Here is a 19,480-nt window from a genome sequence, read left to right as displayed (position 1 = left end):
ATTTCTTGCTAGTTCTTGCTAAGGGATCTGTTTAGGTTTGTCCTAATGGGCTGCTATGCTCATACATCAACATGTATGAGTATAGCAGCCCAGCAGTTCATGGTAATAAGGATCTCTCATAGGTTTTTCTAGAGGACTTGGGTCTGGGTCTGTATGGTATTTGAGTATGGCTGGCACTTGTGACATAAGAGTCAATACAGGATTCCATACCGTAATCTGGTAGCTAGGTATGGTTTCCAGGGCTAATCATGTTCATGCATATGTTCATGTTCATGTGTGTGCATGTGTGTGGGTTTATGTAGAGAAAACAGGTTGAAATCAGTCCTTTTCTTACTCTCACTACACCTTTTTCTTTTGAGTCAAGGTCTTGCTCTGTAGCCCTGGCTAGCCTAGAGCTTGACAGGTGGACCAGTATGGCTTCAAACTCCACTACAACAAAATGTTTTCATGGGCACTGGGGACCTGAACTCAGGGCCTCATGCTTACACAGCAGACACTTTAGTGCTGAACCACGTAGATGGGGTTTTTCACATTTGTATAGAGTATTACAGCTGCCCATTCAAGAACAATTCTAGGATGTTTTCTTCTAGATCTGGGGGTAGGGGTGGGAGTGGGGAGAAGCTTCTTGGAAAAGAGCCTTGATTGTTAGGTCCACTGAGGATGCTCTGCTTGTTGAAGCCAGTTCTGATTAAGACTGGGCCGTGATAGCTGCCGGTGCATACTGTCAGCAGCTGAGGAGCAGACCTGTGCATCCTAAGCTTATGTCGAGAACTGAATGCAGAACAGAAAGTACTAGACTTGAACTTTTTGCTATTTACCACTCCTCCCCCCCCCCAAGACTGCTCCTGGAAGATCATTATTTTGCAATGGAATCAACAGGAAGGAATAACAAAGCTGCAATCAATAAAAGCATCTTGGAAAACGGCATGCACTCCCATGATCCACGGGGCAATGACCTATGCAGTAGGGGCTTCTCCAGAGGGCAAGCAGAGGCCAGGAGAAATACACTCAAGGACGTTGAGCATCTAGAGGCTTTTGGGTGGTGATGGGAAAAGAAAAGCATCCTCAGGAGGACACAGATCCGGTCATTGGTGAAGCTTGAAGTTGATGATTCCTAAAGTGATGTCTCCCACTGCAACCCCATGGCCTGGCAACAGACCATGTGAATGCAGACACATAAACTCTCAGGTCTTATCTTCGAGACCTGTCAACCAGGAGCCTAAGTAGGGGCTTATCTGGGTTGGAGGGGCTCAGGCAATCCTGCTACAGTAGCAGTCAGGAGCCACAGTTTTCTGTCCCATAAACCCAGTGACTTGGGTGGAACATGGGCTACAGCTCTGGGCCTCAGAAGTTGGTCTTATCTGGATATGAATGCCTACCTTGCTTTGCCGACAAGACCCCAGTCAGGGCACTGCTGCTGGATTTCCCTTGGCTCTTGGAGTTTTTCCGTCTCTCGAGAGCATTCTGCAGCAGCAATGGAAAGACCAAAAGCCTTTGTCAGAAAAAGCAGCAACAGAAAAATTCCTTGTTAAGGATACACCCCGTGTACTCATAAGAACCCTGGCAGATTCCTAAAACATAGGACTCTTAGTCCTTGGAGTTTTAAAAGGCTCCACATAGAGTTTGTTTTGCTTTTAAGTTACTGCAAAGGAAGAAGGCAGTAATTGTAGTCCCTTAGATTCAGGGGTATTTAATTTATGCTCTTTAAATCAAACCTGAAACAAGAAGCCAGTCTAACATGTGGAGAGACATGCTATGAAAATTATTTTAGAATAGACATGAAATGAACACTACATTTGCTTTCATGTATCAGAGGTAGTATCTGGAAAGATATGATGGTTGGATTGGGAAAAGATCATGGTCGATTAGTGATGTCTGCCTTGGACACAGTACTGAGTGAATGCGCATGCTGCTATGGCCATTGTTAGAATGGACTCTGTTATTCACACCAATATGCAGTAGTAAGCCAGGGTTTGGAATGTGAACAAGATACATGAAAGAATAGATATGGCTGTATATTTACACACACTGTAAAAATGTACATACTTCTTTGGCTCCTGTTTATCTATACACTGATGTAAATGGAAGTGTGCCCCCCAACGAATGAAAAGCCATGGTGATCTCCAAGAACAAACGCCAGTATTGACAACCAGGGCTGTGTTCCAGCTCTCCCTAGCATTCAGTTGGCTGTGAAACTTCACCCTCAGAAAGAGATGTCAATCTGTTTTCACAGCAAGAGAGACCCAGGAGAGTCTTCCAGTGATAACACTTACCACTAACATCTGCAGAAATAGATATTATCAAACCAGTGCAGCTGGGATTAAACTAAATAACAGTGCAGCAAATTCTAATGGTCTGTCCTTTCAGGGTGCCTCCAATATTAGCGCTTGGGTTGTGGTGTCCGTCTTTGTTTCTTCTCCCACAGAAACCATTTTCTCGGGATAATTATGAGCTAAATCGCATCTGGCAACTGCAGCATTTCATAGAGGAAGTGAAGAGAACCCTGAGTTCACAAAGATGAGGCTCCAAGGTGGATGAACACAGGTTTTGGAGGCCCCAGAGTGCCTTGTCCAGACTACAGACATAGATGCAGATGCTGGGGTAGGTGGGGGCGGGAAATGATGTTGGAAGTTCATTGGTTTGTGGCTGACTTTCCTCATTATTCCAATTAGGGGTCTTATTTGGCTCCATTTGGGAGGACAGGAGAGTGAGGAAATGTCTTTGAATAATTAAAGAATCATCATAGGATGACTCTCAGATGCTGAGTGGCAAGTCGCAGACTTGGTTAGGGTACCTTGTACTTGGCAATGTTTGATTTCAGAAGACTGACTTCCTCATGGAGTTGTTTCAGTCTCTCCTGGAGATATCTGGAAAAAAGTAGAGCACACATGCATAGCCAGAATAGGCACGGTGGCAAAACGAAACCCACCAAGTGACACTTGGGAAGCAGGAAGTCCCACTGCCATTTGCATGTGGCGACTTCTTTCTCATCCTGGAAGGGAGGGGCAGGTAAATGTGACCTTTTATTAAATAGATGTGATCAAGGTCAGACATGCCCGAATCACAGACACCCCATTTCAAAACAGCCCTTTTGTAGATTCCCCTAAGGGAAGACAGCATCGTTTTCATATAATTCTCATTAAGATGATTCCACCGGGGAGCAAACCAGGAAGAGAAGACACCAGCCATGAGTCAGACACAGCCACATGCTGAAGTGTGCCTGGGGGCAGAGACACAGCTAAGGGAATTTCTCAATTTATTTCCTTATTCTTTCCCCTCTCCTTGACAGCAATCACAAACAACTCTGCCTGGCTCTTCACCCCTGTGGCCCAATCAGGGGAGGTATACAGAGAGTGAGGGAGGCTAGATATCTGGGTATCTCTCCTTTCTTTTCTTATTTTTATAACCAGTACATGCCAGTTCTGATATTTTGGGGTTGGTAACATGCTTTTTTATTTCAAACACAGCTATCACAATTGTAGACAGGGTTTCACCCTCCATGCGAGTGCACTCCCAAACACACACACACACACACACACACACACACACACACACACACACAGTCTGCCTCCCTGGGGTGCTTGGCACTTGCCTGTTCTCCATGCACAGAGCATCCACATCGATAATCCGGTTCTCGTGACCACCCAGGATGTGGTTGAGCTCCTGGTTCAGCCTGTCCACTTTGTCCTGGTAAGAAGCCCGTTCTTCCTTAACATCCTGAAGTTCATCCACTGAGGCCTGTAGGTCATGCTCTAAGGACTCTATCTGAAATCCAAGGAGTGGCACAGAGGTTCTCAGACGTAGGCTTTTGGGCCCCAGGATGCAACTTCCACATGATTGGCTGACTTGGACAGCTTATGGGTACTATTCAAATGCTAGAGTGTATTACACACTGTATTGCAGTCTGGGTAAGGGCTGGAGCTAGGGGACACTCTCCAACCAGCCAGTTAGCACGTGTGGCACGGGGAACCTGCTCTCTAACCTTCGCACATTGCCCTCAGTCACAGGCATGGAAACAGCAAACTGATCCTAGAGTTTTACAAGTGTGTGTGGTTCCAGACCCCCTCAAATCTGGGCATCCAGGGCCAGTCAGCAAGAGAAGAGAAAGGGAGTCTTCATTCTTCTACTCGCTCTGAAATCCTGCCTAAAGCCATCGCTCAGCATCTTAGTGGAAACTCACAAATTAAAGCCCAGTTTGTCCCATTTCCTCCCTGCTGTCTTTGTGGTTGGAGGGTAGCAAGTCTCTGGGTGTGCTCGGGATAACCACAATTAGTACCGGATACCACCATCACCAGCCTAGGAAGAACCAAGCAAGTCACGCCCTCTCTTGTCAGCTTCTGGCTTCTTGGATACTGGACACACGTGTAGTATACACGATAGCAGCACGTGTGCCCTATCTCCTGCTATGCGTTCCCTGCTTCCTGTTGTGAGACCACATGCAGGCGTCCCCACCCAAAACAGAGCCCAGCAGTCACCTGCTCCTTAGCTCGCTCCAGCTGCTCCACCAAATCTTCCCGCTCATGGGCCGCAAAGTGTCTCACACCAATTTCTTCATCTCCGAGCCTTTGTTTAGCAATTGTCATCCTCAACAGCTGCGTGTTTTCCGTCATCAGGAAGAGGCGAAGGAAGAGAGAAAAAACATGAATGCCTTACCCCCAAATGTCAAAGGCCTATGCAGAAATCTCTGGAAGAACTCTTACAAGGACTATTGAAGGAGAGTACAGGACAAGCTACCTGCTGCTGTTGTCCCTTTCCTCCGCTCTGCTCCCATCCCCCTCCCTCCTCCATCTGCTTTCACAAAGGTGCACTCCCTCCTAATCACCTTCTCCACCCCATTGCCTTGGCATTCCCCTACATTGGGAAAACATGCCCTCCCTGGACCAAAGATCTCTTCTCACATTGATGCCAGACATTGATATCTTCCGCTACATACGCAACTGGATCAATAGGTCTCTCAATGTGTGCTCAAAGGTTGGTGTTTTAGTTCATGGGAGTCTTGGAGGGGTTGGTTGGTTGATAATGTTGTTCTTCCTGTGAGGTTGCAACCCCTTTCAGCTCATTCAGTCCTTTCTTCAGCTCTTTCATTGGGGTCCCCATGTTCAGTCTGATGGTTAGCTGCAATCTGTATCTATATGACTCTGACAGAGTCCCTGAGGAGGCATCCCTATCTGGTTCCTGCCAGTAAGCACTTCTTGGCATCAGCAATAGTGCTTGGATTTGGTGTCTGCGTATGGGGTGGATCCCGGGGTTAGGTGGCCTCTGAATGGTGGACTAGCTTCTTAAGGAAGAACTAAGTAGATTGCCCTGGATAGCACAAGTCTTGTATGCAGTATGATTCAAGTATGTACTAAAAACTTATGCCTGAGACAATAAGTGACCAAATGTGTGTGGTGATGACAACACCATGCACACCATGTCCCCGTCTCCCAGGTAGGGACAGCAGGAATTACAGGGGAGATCCCAGGATGAGCCCAAGGCCTCCAAATGTCCGTGCTTGCCCATCACAATAGCTTTTCCTGAAAGGGTTCATTGACCTCTCCCGATAGATGCATGTGGATAGGCTCATGTGCACATGAATCCCTGGGGACAAGTTGTCCCTTCCCATGTGGGTATGACAGTTCACACATGTTTTTAGAAAAACAGTGACCAGTAGAGACAAGGGGTTTAAACTTAAGCATCTCTGAAGCATTCGGGTCAGGTGAGAAAGAGAAACTTCATTTAAGCCAAGGCAGAGTTATCTCATTGCAATTATGACAGCGATGAACTGAAAAGAAATGATAAGTTCGGGGAGCAGAGAGGACACAAGGGCCCTTCGGTGCCCTGTTGAATCCCACAACGCTTAGTGAGTGTCTGGGGTCAAGGTCCGCCAGAGGACAGAGGATCGTCATATGCACATGCGGGACTAACTCTTAATGGAATCTGCTAAGTTCATCCTCAGGGCTCACAGATTGTGGCTTTGTGGATTTTTCCATTCGGTACAACTTATTTTCACCCCCAGATCCATCCTGAAGGTCTTCCAGCACCACTGCTGAACACTCAGAGAACGGGGAGATGGAGGGCCGGAGGTACGGCTCAGACAGGTCAACAATGCCACCTCCGGCCTCTCTGCTTTAGCCTCACACAGTGGATGGTCGGTCTAGGGCCCGCTTAGTGTTGAGTGCTCGAGTTATTATTCTCATATTCTCTGTGTGGGGTTCGATGTGGTACCTCCATGTATCTATGTAGGCTGTATGGTGGTCACAGTGTTGTAATTAATACGCACTTCACCTCCCACATTGACGATTTATCATGAAAACTTTGGAAATCTAATTGTTCGGTAATGCCCAGTGCATGGTGCTAACTATAAACTATAATCACATACTATGTAGTGAAGCGTGTTTAGTCCTCCCTTCCGATGGAAACTGCAGGATGGTGACTCCTGCCTTCCCGTGCCCACCCCAGTCCCATACAAGCACTCTTCTGCTTCCTCTTTCCATCCCGTTTGCTTTTCTGTTTCTCTGACCAAAAGCAACCTGGGGAGGGGAGGGTTTGGTTTTAGTTTACAGTCCCAGGTCACAGCACAGCATTGAGGGAAATCAGGACAGAAACTCAAGCAAGAACTGAAGAAAGCAGAACCCTAGCTGCCGAGTGGCTCACTCCTTGGCCCATGCTGAGCTTGTTGTTTTATGCAGCAGAGACCCACATGTCTAGAGATGGCACTCTCTCCCGCCCCCACCAAGGTGGGCTGAGCCTTCTTCCGCCAATTAAGACAGTCTCTCATAAACAGGGCCACTGGCCCATTTGATGGAGGCTATTCCTCAGGTGAGGGTCCCTCTTTCCAGGTGGTGAAAGGTTGTGTTAAGTTGGCAATAAAAATTAGCCAGTGCAATGTATCTAGGAAAACCCTCTTCAGGATTCTGGATATAAATATCTTGACGGAGTAATTGTCTTCGTGTGATTCTTGTTTTGTTTTGCTAACATAATGCCGTCTTCTGGATTTCATCCATTATGAAGGTAGAGTGACATCCCACTGGGTACATGTGTCACGTTGTCCTCATCCAGTCCACTGATGGACACTTCGGTTGTCGCTCTACCGTGGCTAGCCTGAGTGGCATATCAGTGAACACGGGTGTGCAGGCATTTTTTCTGAAACACTGGTTTCATTCCATTGGCTGTAAACCAGTACAGCTGCAATAGTTTGGTGCGCATCTATTTTATTTTATTTGTTTTCATTTGATGCGCTGCGGCATTTCCTCCTGTGGCTGTAGTGCTCTGTGCTCCCACTTGCAGTGTGGAGAAGGTCTCCTGGTGATGGCCTCACACATGCTGTGGGTATGATGTCCGGCATCCCTGAGTTCAAGAAGGAAGCACCGTGTGTATTGCAGAGGAAACTCTGTGAATTAATCCAGCTTCCTCTGACTCCAAGTTAAATGAGTGAGCTTTTGAGTTCAGTGCTGACGAAGTTACCATTCATTATCTGTTAAATTAATATTAAATAAAAGCAGACAGACAGCACAGTTCGGATGAGCGTTGGCACAGCAGCTGTAGCAGAGGCTAGCAGGTACCTCCTCACCTCCCCTGAGTCCATTGAGCCAGGATGTTCTCACTCTGCATCGCAGAGCCCCGGTGGAACACATGGACAGCAGAAATTGACTATTCAAGCAAGAGCTTGAATGTGAAACATCTTTCATGTCACCTGGCCCTTGGTTTGGGACAACGGGACTTTGAAAGGCACATTCCAAGACACAGCAAAGCCAAGAAACAGCATTTGTCAACCCCCAGAGGCTGGATCACCAACACACAAGCTTCGGGCAGGAGGCTGCAGGAGATGCAGGCTGTGTCTTGAAAACTAGAGCCTTTCCGTGACATGTAACATGTTAGATAGACATCCGGAACTTGATATAAAGAAACCACACTTTCCAGTCACAGCCCACCTCACTTCATTTAGAGTTATATGATTATGTTTGTTAATGCCAATTAATTTTCACACGTGCCTAGTGAGGCACGACTCCATAGGGGGGAAAAGCCATCTTCACACTGGATGCTAGTTAAATGTCAATCAACACGTTAACTATCATTTGGTGTTTAATGTGCAGATAATATTGCTCCCACATTGCAGGGCTGCACTGGTTGAAATACTTTTAAATTGAGGCTCAAGTTGGATTGTTGGGTCTGAAATTTAAATGCAGTCAGCAGAAGGGGCTTGATGAGGTTGTTGCTGTGGCAACACAGAGCCCAGAACCATCAAGCTTGTCTTCTACAAGAACAGCTTATAGGCTCTGGGGTCACCGGCTTAGGGCTTCCCACTCTCAATCCCCAAATATGAGCTTGAACCTCTCCAGGCCTCTGTGACTTTCTGCTGAGAGCACAGCATGAAATGGAAGGGTGGAGACATAGTCAAGAGACACTGGGTTAGGGGCCACAGAGGCAAACAGGACGAGGGGTGCAAAGAAATCATTCTAAAGTTTAAGTGAGTCCCTTCAGCCCGATGTGGAGAGTATCTGCATTTATGTATTCAATGTACATATATACACTACATTTTCCTAGTCATCGATGCAACGTTGTAATACTTGCAGTCATCAATAATGCTACAGTTCAGAAGCATGCATGCAACTGTTTGCCCAGGACTGCTTGTGCAATTTAAAGACCATCCAGATAATCTGAGCTGTGCCCCTGAAGAACAGAGGGTGTCCCTTCTCTATGACACGGACTCAGCCCAGGAGCAGAGAAAGCGTGTGTTTAACTAACATCATCTGCTTGCGGGATGATTACCATCATCACCATCATTGCTGTGTCATTGTCATTATGATCGCCGTCATCATCGTCACCCTCATCCCTTCAAGAGGTCCTAACGACCCCCAGGAAAGGTTGCCGTCTTCAGAGCTGCCTGAAGCTGAGCTCCAGACCCAAGCTTACAAGAGAGCATGAAGGTGTGGCTTCCTACCATGGGAAGTGACAACAAGCAATGCTCCCCACACTTGCTGTCCTCAAACAGGACACCGCAGATAGTCTCCCAGTGCCAAGAGGACTTGTCTCTACGAACACCCGCTGTCAGCGACGGACACCACCATTTGCTGATTTAGAGAGAAATAAATGTTTATGAATGGATCGTAGACATGAGTCCTTGGCTGGTGCACAAAGCCCAGCTGCAGCTTAGATGTCGCTGAGGGACAGGGAACAAAACAGTGTATCAGGAAGGGACCAAGTTCTTTTTCAGCGGGCTCAGGCTCCACCAGGCTTGAGTCAGAGAGGTTCATTTAGCCCTTCTTTGCCCTCTTCCCAGGTTGCCCCTGTCTGTTGCCTTCCATGTTCTCAAATTCATGTTCTTTTATTTGCTGGACACATTGTATCCCCTGGGTGCTGGGAGGCAGCCATGATGGAGCCCTATGCTCTGAGTGTTGCCTGGGTTCAGAGTCTAATGCTAATCCTAGCTGTGCATCTGATCAGGTCATCTAACCTTGCCAAGCCACATGTGACTTGTGAATTTAAAACTTGAAAAGATAAACCTGACCGCATAGATACAACAATGTCCCTGCAAAACGGTTTGTCAGCTAGGTACATTGGTGCATACCTTTAATCCCAACACTCGGGAGGCAGAGGCAGGCGGGTCTCTGAGTTCAAGGCCAGCCTGATCCAAAGAGTGAGTTCCAGGGCATATAGAGAAACCCTATATCAAAAAGCCAAAAGTCCCCTCTCCCATCTTAGAAACAAAATGATGGGGCCTGTGCCCACTCTTGAATCTCAAGAAACTGTCATCCACACATCAGTGTGCCTATTAGCTAATGAGCTCTCTACTCGGGCTAAGAAAGCAATGTGTGCAGCTTCTCGACCACAACAGGCTCCCAAAGTGGCTTTCTCTTGCCCAGAGATGTGCAGAGCCCTTGCTGAGGCTGAGAGGCCCACATGACCCTCCTTATCTGCCCCAATGCTGATGCTGCTACCTTGTGTGTGTGCGTCCTCATCCTGCCTGCCTCCTGGTATCTGTCCCAGCCCCAGGTTATCTCTGCCCCTAGCACAGAGCCATAGAACTGCCCACAGTCACCCCTGTCATCCTATTCAAGGCTCAGATTAAAGCCTTAGACATTTCATCTCAGCTGATGCTATTCCTCCCCAGGCCCCCTGCCTACCAATGCCTGCCCCTCTGCACACATCCACTTGTGGCACCTGACACATCAGCTCTACAGTAGCTCAGTGTCCACAGCCCAGTGTCGGGCTCGCCTTGGGGATCTCCAAATGCTTGTCAGATCAGGGATGTTCCTCTGCCATGCTTCTCATGGCCCAGAGGCGGATCCTCATGTCCTCTCCTTACAGAGAGGCAAGATCAATCTGGGGCGAGGTCCATCTGACCTCATGGTCTGGTGCTGTCCAGGGTGCTGAAACCTGCTCAACATGGGGTAGGGCCACTTTGGATCCAGCTGGTCATGATGGTGCCTAGTCAGGTGAGGACACAAACCAGGAGAGACAAGGTCACTAGCTTAAGTCACAAATCCTAGGAATGGCTGGGGTAGGGTTTGTCCTGACTGTCAAAGGCTTGTCCTCTGCTGTAATACTGTTCTACACAACCCATGGTCAGACAAAACACGTGCCCTTCTGCAAAGCCCGCTCTGAGCTGACATGTGTTTTGACTTCCCAATATAATCCTCAAAAATACCCTATGCTTAGGTCTGCCTCAGGACATTTGTTCTGCATCTCTTAAGTATCTGTCTGCCGTCCCCCAGGTATCTGTGCCCTGGGCATGTGAGTTCAGGACTTCCCCGATGCCCATAGCAACACCCAGCTAGCCTTATGCTCCAACCTTGCTGCCTAGCAACACTGATATCTATATTGTGCTCTGGCCAATACACCTTCAGTTCTCAGACCCTTTGTACCGAGCAGAGTACAGGCACACTACCGTACTGATATGGCACAGATGCAATGATGAAACTCCACTTCCCAGGTCCTAGAAAAGGGACATGTTTGTTTGTCCACTGGATGGCTGACTCTGCCACAACTGAAGTCCCATGAGAGCAGGGACTCAATGTTTCCTGTGCCATCCCCAGATCATTCATAGAATGAGCCAAACCCATGGGCCGCACAAGACCCCGTCTCAAACCAAAGCAAAGGGTCTGCTATGCTTCAAGTGACAAGGGGAAGAACTGTCCACTGTGGTACCTGACAACAGCTTTACAGCAGCTCAGGGTCCACAGCCCAGTGTCAGGATCTCCATGAAGATCTCCAAATGCTTGTCAGATCAGGGATGTCCCTATGCCATGCTCATTAGGGTACCCCCTTCCAGAGGTCACTCAAACAGGACTCCTCTGTGAAGTATCTAGAACAGCTTGTTTGCACAGAGCCCCCCCCCCCTACCCCCAGCTCTCAGCCAGGGCCATGATAAAAAACCACAGCTGAACACACTTTCCTTTTTGTTTCTTTTTTTAATAAACAGCGTCTACTTTAATTGGTCACCTGCTTGCTCATTGGCCTGTCTTTATTGGTTGATGGCTTGGACCTCACTGCTTCACAGGACCCAGCCAACCACACCCCACAACCCGCTGTCACAGAAGGGCTCTGTGGTTTTACGGGGCCAATGCCAGAACAAACAGAGGCACTTAGGACCGTCAGTTGGTGAAAGATAAAGCTTATTAGTAAATGCAGAGCCTGCATTTCTCACAGACAGCTAAAAATGCAAATGTGCTTGTCTCTGCTCACGCCATGCTGGTTTGGGGTCTGCTACCAGCCAAGTGCTCTGATCTCTAACACAGAGTAAATGAAAAGTGCATGAGAGCCAGCTCAGCTGCCACTGTCCCAGAGGGCCTGGTACTGGGGGGGGGGGGTGCTGTGGATGTATCTTACAGGTGCTCCTTTTATAGGATGCAATGAATCCTTTTATAGGGTGCGTTCCAGAAACCTGCATAAAAATGATGCTTGTTGCTAGCCACACCTGGGTGGTAATGAGAAGGCCGAGTTTGGGGGTCTAGGTGTCATGTGACAGACTTCTCACTTGGACCGTGGGCTCTCCTGGGGCGCATGCTAAGGTCCCGAGACATAGGAAGTCTGTGCCGGCTAATGGCGTGCTCAGGCAACACTGTGATGTGAGGGGTGTCTCGGGAAACACTGGCTCCTGCCGTGTTAAGGGTTAAAGAAGCAGCATGCCCCCATCCAGAGGACTCACTGCCCAGCGAGGACGGAGCACATCGTCATTAAATCTCACCAACCTGCTCTCTCATCTTCTCACACCAGACACCGTCTGGTGACTTTACGTGTTTTATTCTGTCTGTCTCTCCCATCAGTATTTAAGCTCCCTAGTGGGGAACCGTGTGTGCTTTTCGGCCTCCAATACAACTTTAGCTGGTGGAATTCAGGGAGTCACCAGGTATGTGTTGGAAAATAGAGAAAGAAGCCTGGTCATCACTGATTGTCATCCTACAGATGAGAACGTTGAGACCCCAGGAAACGACCAGTTTTCCTAAGATCACTCACACACTGGCAGGCAGAGCAGGGATGCAGACTTGAACCCGAAGAGCAGGACCTCCTGGGTTGCCTCCATTGCTGCTCTTCAGCCAGATCTTCCTAAACTGCAGATATCAGTTCAGCGGTGAGTTAAGTTTTACGTCAACCTGACACAAACTATAGTCACACAAAAGAAGGGAACTTTGATTGAGAAACAGCTTCCATAAAATTAGGCTGTCAGCAAGCCTGTGGAAAGTTCTCTCATGATTGTTGGGGGAGGACCCAGCCCATCGTGATTTGTATCAACCCTAGTCTGATGGTCCTGGGTTCTATAAGAGAGCAGGCTTAGCAAGCTGTGAGGAGCAAGCCAGTAAACAACACCCCTCCATGGCCTCCTGTCCTGACTCCCTTTGATGATGAACTGTGATATGGAAGGGTCGGTCAAACAAACCCTTCCTCTTAGAGTTGCATTGGTCATGGTGTCTTATCACAGAAACAGTAACCCTAAGACAGGGGTTTGATGTTTGTGGTGATGCCAGTCCTTATGCCAAGAAAGCTGGCCCAGTTCCACTGTAAGCTTTCTCTATCAGAGAGATGGTGCCAGCTTCCATCCTAAGTCTCGGGTAGCCTCCTACAAGTTTACTGTTGAATGTTTAGATTCACAAAGGTCTCCTTCTGCTGCTTCCTTCTCTCTACTAAAGAAGTCAGGCAGAGACCATGTGTGCTGAGATTATTCAGAGCAAGCTCAGTACAGATGGGGGTCTTCCCACATAACTCACAGTCATCTTTACAGATGACAGCAAAGGCATCCATCACCCGCAGGGATTTCCCAAAGTATGGGTGGTGACTGGACCCTTTCTTCCCTTTAAAGATTGACATTTTAATCCCAATCTCTGAGGAGGTAGAGACAAGGAGATCCCTGCACTTTATAGCCAGCCAGTCAGTCGGCAAGTTCCAAATTCAGTAAGAGATCCTGTCTCAATAAATAATAGATAGGTAGATAGATAGGTAGGTAGATAGATAGATAGGTAGGTAGGTAGATAAATAGATAGATAGATAGATAGATAGATAGATAGATAGATAGATAGATAGATAGATGATAGATAGGTAGGTAGGTAGGTAGATAGATAGATAGATAGATAGATAGATAGATAGATAGATAGATGATAGATAGGTAGGTAGGTAGGTAGGTAGGTAGGTAGGTAGATAGATAGATAGATAGATAGATAGATAGATAGATAGGTAGGTAGGTAGGTAGGTAGGTAGGTAGGTAGATAGATAGATAGATAGATAGATAGATAGATAGATAGATAGATAGATAGATGGATGGATGGATAGATAAAAGGAAAGTAACTGAGGAGACTTGGATCCCTAGCCTCCACATACATGCACAAACAAGTGTAAGCATATACATGCATCTGCAAATGCACACACACACACACACACACACACACACACACACTCCCTGAAATTTTGAGGAAGGGGCATCTTCTGGTGGGTTTCAGTTGTCATGCCTTTAATCTAGTTTGGGTTGAAAGTTGGTATCTATCTAGGTGTATTCTTGGTCCCTTGGCCACCATTCAGAGGGATGTCAGGTGGTGATAGAATCCAAGCATCCCCACCCCCCCCAAACACACACATGTCACAAGACACCTGCCCTCTAGCTTGTGCAAACACAAAGCTGTCAGAGCTGCTGCAGTTGAAAACCCCCTGGAAGCCACTTGGAAGTGCTTTATGAAGTGTGGGGTGCCGAGGCTCTAGCTAAACAAATAGAAAAATGGGTCTCTCAGAAAACAACCGAGGCAGGTCATTTCCTGCCACCCACGAGTGCTTAATACCCACAGTGTGCCTTTCTATGGCATGGTGAAGGGTCACTGTTGAAATAGTGACTTGGAGATAAAAGCACAGGGGTTCATTCAGCAAACACTGCCCTTGGCCCCTACTTGGTCTCTGAGCAGCAAATATCCATTCAGTAAGTTTGCCCATCAGAATGGGACTGGCCATGAGTAGGGTTGTCATGGAGACCCTCTGGCCACTGGAGTTTGTCCTCTGCCCTTGGACCTATCAGGCCTTCCCAAAGGCTCCCAGGTGGAGTTGTTGTTTGTTCCTTGTTGGGACATTTTGCTTTCTTAGTGCTTTTGTCCCAATTTCTGTGGTGTGGAAGGGGAGTCCTGAGCTTTGATCCCTTCTTCCTCTCTTACTTGAACTCTTTTGCCCCACCCTCATCTTAGGATCCTGAGTTCTTCCACCTCTGACTTTCAAGGGCTGGAATTATGAGCCACCACACCAGCCCCTTGGTGCTCCTTTGGTTCTCTTCACAGCATTGTTCATTCACTTAGCCGATGCATTCACCCCATGCCTTACGGATGGCTCTGGGTAGGGAGCTAAGCAGGGAAGCCTGCAGCACTGGCCAAGCACTCACCTGAGCACTGCCCCCTGGAGGCAGAGTCACACAAGAGTCAGGGCAAGGAACAGAGCCAAATACCTTGAGGACACCTGAGAGCAAAGGTGACACCTAATGCGTGATCCAGCAACACATGATCAGCCTAGAATGGGAATGGGGAGAAAGGGGAGTGAAGGAGAAGGCCCCAGAGTGCCCCATAGGTGCAAAGGTCCCACGGCACAAGGCAGCATGGCAGACAGGCTGAACCCAGACTGAGAAGACGATATTAGCCAGATAGTAGCTGGAAAATTCTGCAGGGAACAGATCACGGACACCTGGCACATAATGGATGTGGCCTGCATGTGGCAGCCACACATGGCATAATGAATCTAAACAAGAAAAACAACAATCAAAACCACACTACACACACACACACACACACACACTCCTCAAAGGCTTGACCCATTCTCTATCATACAACCACAGCCACCTTTGAACAGGGCCTTCAGTTTCAAGAGATCTAGAGCTGCCATAGAATGACCGGCCTGATCAAGGCCTGGAGGGGTCACGGGCCTGAAAATAACCTGAGGGTTCAGATGCAAAGGACGGGGTAGTGCTTCTGGGCCTTGCTGGCTTTCTCTCCTTTCCTTCCCTTTCCGTTTCTCTTCCTTTTTTTTCTTCTCTTTTCTTTTGTTTTTTAAGAAGAAGAGCCAGATACTGAGCAGGGACCTGATCTACCTTCAGCAGACAGATTACTCCCCAGGTCATGAAGGAGTCACTGAAAACCTTAGATCCAAGATGACACGCATGCAAATCACAACACTTAGATAATGACTAGAGCAAAGGAGGCCAGGGTAGTACACACTCATACACACACACATACACACACACTCATAAACACACTCACACATATACACTCACACACATACACACTCACACACACATACACACACACTCACACACACATACACTCACACACACATACTCACATACACACACTCACACACACATACACACATACACACACTCATACACACACACACACATACTCACACACACTCACACACACACACACACACATACTCACATACACACACTCCCAAACACTCACACACACATACACACACACTCACACACATACACTCACACACACATACACACATACACACACACTCATACACACACACACACTCACACACACATACACTCACACACACATACACACATACACACACACTCATACACACACACACACACTCACACACACACATACTCACACACACTCACACACACACATACTCACACACACTCACACACACATACACACACACATACACACACACATACACACGCACACTGTAGCCGCCTTTGCTTTCCCTGAAATATAAGTTGCTACCATCATTTCCTGACATTTCCAATGCTTAAAAAGAAAAAGGAGGAGGGGAAATGCTCAGGGTTTAAGTCCTTGCTGCTCACAAAGGAGAATTGGAATTTGGATTCTCCAAATCCACACAAATGCCAGGTGAGTACGATAGCAGAGACAGGCCATTCCTAGAGCAAGCTAGCTAGTGAGATTGACACATCAGGATTCTCAGGGTTTGACTGAGAGACCCTGCCTCAGAGAATAAGGTCAAGAGTGATAAAGAAAGATTCCTGAGAGCAACCTTGGGCTGCATGTGCACAGACTCACATCTACACGTATACATACACTACACACACACAGAGAGAGAGAGAGAGAGACAGAGACAGAGACAGAGAGACAGAGAGAGACAGAGAGACAGAGAGAGAGACAGAGAGAGAGAGAGAGAGAGAGACAGAGACAGAGACAGAGACAGAGAGACAGAGAGAGACAGAGAGACAGAGAGAGAGAGAGAGAGAGAGACAGAGAGAGAGAGAGACAGAGAGACAGAGAGAGAGACAGAGAGAGAGAGAGAGAGAGAGAGAGAGAGAAAAGGCAAAAGATCAAGAGGTAACCAGCTGATGAAGCAGAAAGGTAGTCAGAAAAGTTAAATTCAGGCGTAGCTCAGAATAACAAAAGGAAATAGGGAAATAAAATAATAAAAAAGAAGCATGAATCAAAAATAATCACATTGCAAACTGTTTCACTGAGCTTATGGGGGTCTCACAAATCTTACGTTTTTATGAGCTTATAGAAAACAGCTGCACATTTTATTAGAAAGATATGCTCTGCTAGTGCTGGGGGAAGGGACTGCTGGAACTGACCTTTAACCTCTAACCTATGTGATACATCAGCCACATGGGAGCCTGCTGGAGCTAATGGGAACCCTTTCTGGGCAGTCTTTCTCATCCCTGCTTCACAGCCCCCAAATAATAAAGCTGAATTTTTCAAACTTATGTGAAGTGCAGAGATTGTTTACTTATTTTGCACTAGGAAGGAAGGAATAGAATGGTAGTGTGGGCCTTAAATCTCAGCAGAGGCAAGCAGCTCTTTGTGAGGGGAGGAGTAACATAATCTACATCCAAATCCCTGGCCAGCCAGAACTACACAGTGAAACCCTGTCTCAAAAAAAAAATGAATAAATGAAGACTTAGCCCATTTAAAAATATTTTTACTTATCTACTTAATTATTTGTGTGACTGTGTGCGTGTGCGCACTATATGCCCTCAAACTGTGAGCTAAAATAAACATCTACATGTACTCTTAGTGAACCAAAGAGGGTCCTGGGTATTCCCCTCTGTCATGCCCCTCCCTCCCCCGTTTCCTTGGACACAGAGTCTCACCACGAACCTAGAGCTCTAGGTTTCTTCTCTAGTTGGAAGCCACGAAGGCAAATGAACTTCCTGTCGCTGCCACCAACTCTGAGCCGGTGTTACAGACGTAATTCAGGACACCTGGCTTGCTACATGAGTGCCAGAATCTTAAGTCTAGTTCTGAAGTGTGGGCAACAGAGCCATTTCTCCAACCCTGTCTTCCATCGCTATAACAAAATACCTGTGGCAGGTACCTTATAAAGTAAAGAGCTTTTCTTGACTCACATCTTCAGATTTTTAGTAAAGGCCTCTATTGGCTGCTTTTGTGTGTCAACTTAACACAAGTTAGAGTCATCAGAGAGGAAAGAGTCTCCAGTGAGGAGATGCCTCTATAAGGTATTTTCTCAATTAATGATCATTAGGGGAGGACTCAACCAATTGTGGGTAGTTCCATCCCTGGGATGGTGGTCCGAGCTTCTATAAGAAAGCAGGTTGAGCAACACAGGGAAAGCAAGCCAGTAACAGCACCCTCCATGGCCTCTGCGTCAGCTCCTGCTCCAGGTTCCGGTCCTGCCTGAATTCTTATCCTGACTTCCTCCAATGATGGACTGGGATCTGAAAGTGTAAGCCAAATGAACCCTTTCCTCCCCAACTTGTTTTCTGCCTTATGGCGCAGTACAATATGGTAGATGCAGAAGATGTCAGTGGGGAGAGAGGGGTCAGCTGCTCCTGTGATACTGACTCTTGGGAACAACTAGAAGCCTGATTTACTCCAGTAAACAGGTAAACAGGTAGGTAGACCCTTGGTCAGGGCACTCAGGACCCAACTTGCTAGAGCCCATCTTTTGTTTTCCTTTCTTAAATGCTTCTTATTTATTCTTCTCTCAGACATTATGTCCCATCCACAGCTTCCCCTCCCTCCTCTCTTCCTAACCCCCCTACCCACTTCCCTCTCCCCCAGATCCATCCTCTTCTGTTTCCCTTCAGAAAAGAAGCAGGCCTCCCAGGAATAGCAACAGAACACAACACAACAAGTTACAGTAAGACCAGCCACAAACCCTCCCATTAAGGCTGAACAAGGCAACCCAGTATGGGGGAAAGGACAGGAACAAGAGTCAGAGGCACACCACTCCTGCTGTTAGGAGTCCCACACCAAGCCACGCAGCTACAGCATAACCTGGGTCAACCCATGCAGGCTATGAGCTCTGCTTAGTTGATTCTGTCAGCTCTTTCCTTGTGTCCTCTGTTCCTCTGGCTCCTACAATCCTCCCTCCTCGTCTTCTTCGAGGTGCCCTGAGCTCTGCCTAATGTTTGACTGTGTAGACCCCACTTCTTAAATGTCCTAGCTCTTTCCAGAGCTGTCACTGGGACTGCACTGGACAGTCTTGATGGTCAGCCTGGCACTTCACACTAGAAACACATGACTGAGCGGGGCTGTGAGGAGTTTCATAGGTTAGATTACAGGAACTGGGAAGACTCATCTTAAACTCTGTTTCTGCCACGCTTCCTCGAGTTGCTTTTGTCAGGAGACTAACGTGGCAGACAAATTTTGGGTACAGGGATGACGCCACACCCAAACTCTCTGGGCCTCTCATTTCCCAGCCAGTCAGGCCCCTCTGATCTCGCAGGGTGGAAGTGTTCTCTCTTGGCAATTGTCTCTCAGAAAGTACTAAGCATGATTTGGTTTTGTTTGTTTGTTTTAAATAAACATCTTCAGCAATGGTGCCCGCCACTAAGGAACAACAACTCCCTATAGGTGCAAAAGCCACCTTCCTCTGTCAAGGAATTTGACTCCATCCAGAAAATATCATCCTAAAAAAATCACCCCTGACCATGCAGCCAGAATAAATGTAGCTTTTCTGAGTCAAAAATTTAACCCCCTTTCTGTTGCAAGCACTGCCTCCGGTCAAGAGCTGAGAATCAGTCTACCTGGGCTGGGGAAAAAACAGGAAATTATTTGGGGGTGGGGGCGGGAGG

The 19,480-nt window shown here is 47.4% G+C and overlaps 1 protein-coding gene across 1 annotated transcript in view; it reads right to left on the bottom strand.

Moving 5' to 3' along the window:
• The window catches only part of CCDC149 (coiled-coil domain containing 149), a 93,902-nt gene that overhangs the window by 22,506 nt on the left and 51,916 nt on the right, over positions 1-19,480 (bottom strand). The window contains exons 5-8 of the mRNA XM_080933300.1: positions 4,476-4,592; positions 3,593-3,765; positions 2,795-2,867; positions 1,380-1,464 (exon numbers count right to left, since the gene is read on the bottom strand). Of these exons, the coding sequence (XP_080789426.1) occupies positions 1,380-1,464; positions 2,795-2,867; positions 3,593-3,765; positions 4,476-4,592 (448 nt within the window). The remainder of the gene's footprint in view (positions 1-1,379; positions 1,465-2,794; positions 2,868-3,592; positions 3,766-4,475; positions 4,593-19,480) is intronic.

Source organism: Micromys minutus (assembly GCF_963924665.1).
Source record: "Micromys minutus genome assembly, chromosome: 1".
NCBI lineage: Eukaryota > Metazoa > Chordata > Mammalia > Rodentia > Muridae > Micromys > Micromys minutus.
Note: the sequence above shows the minus strand (reverse complement) of the source record. Positions and strands in the feature narration are given on the sequence as shown.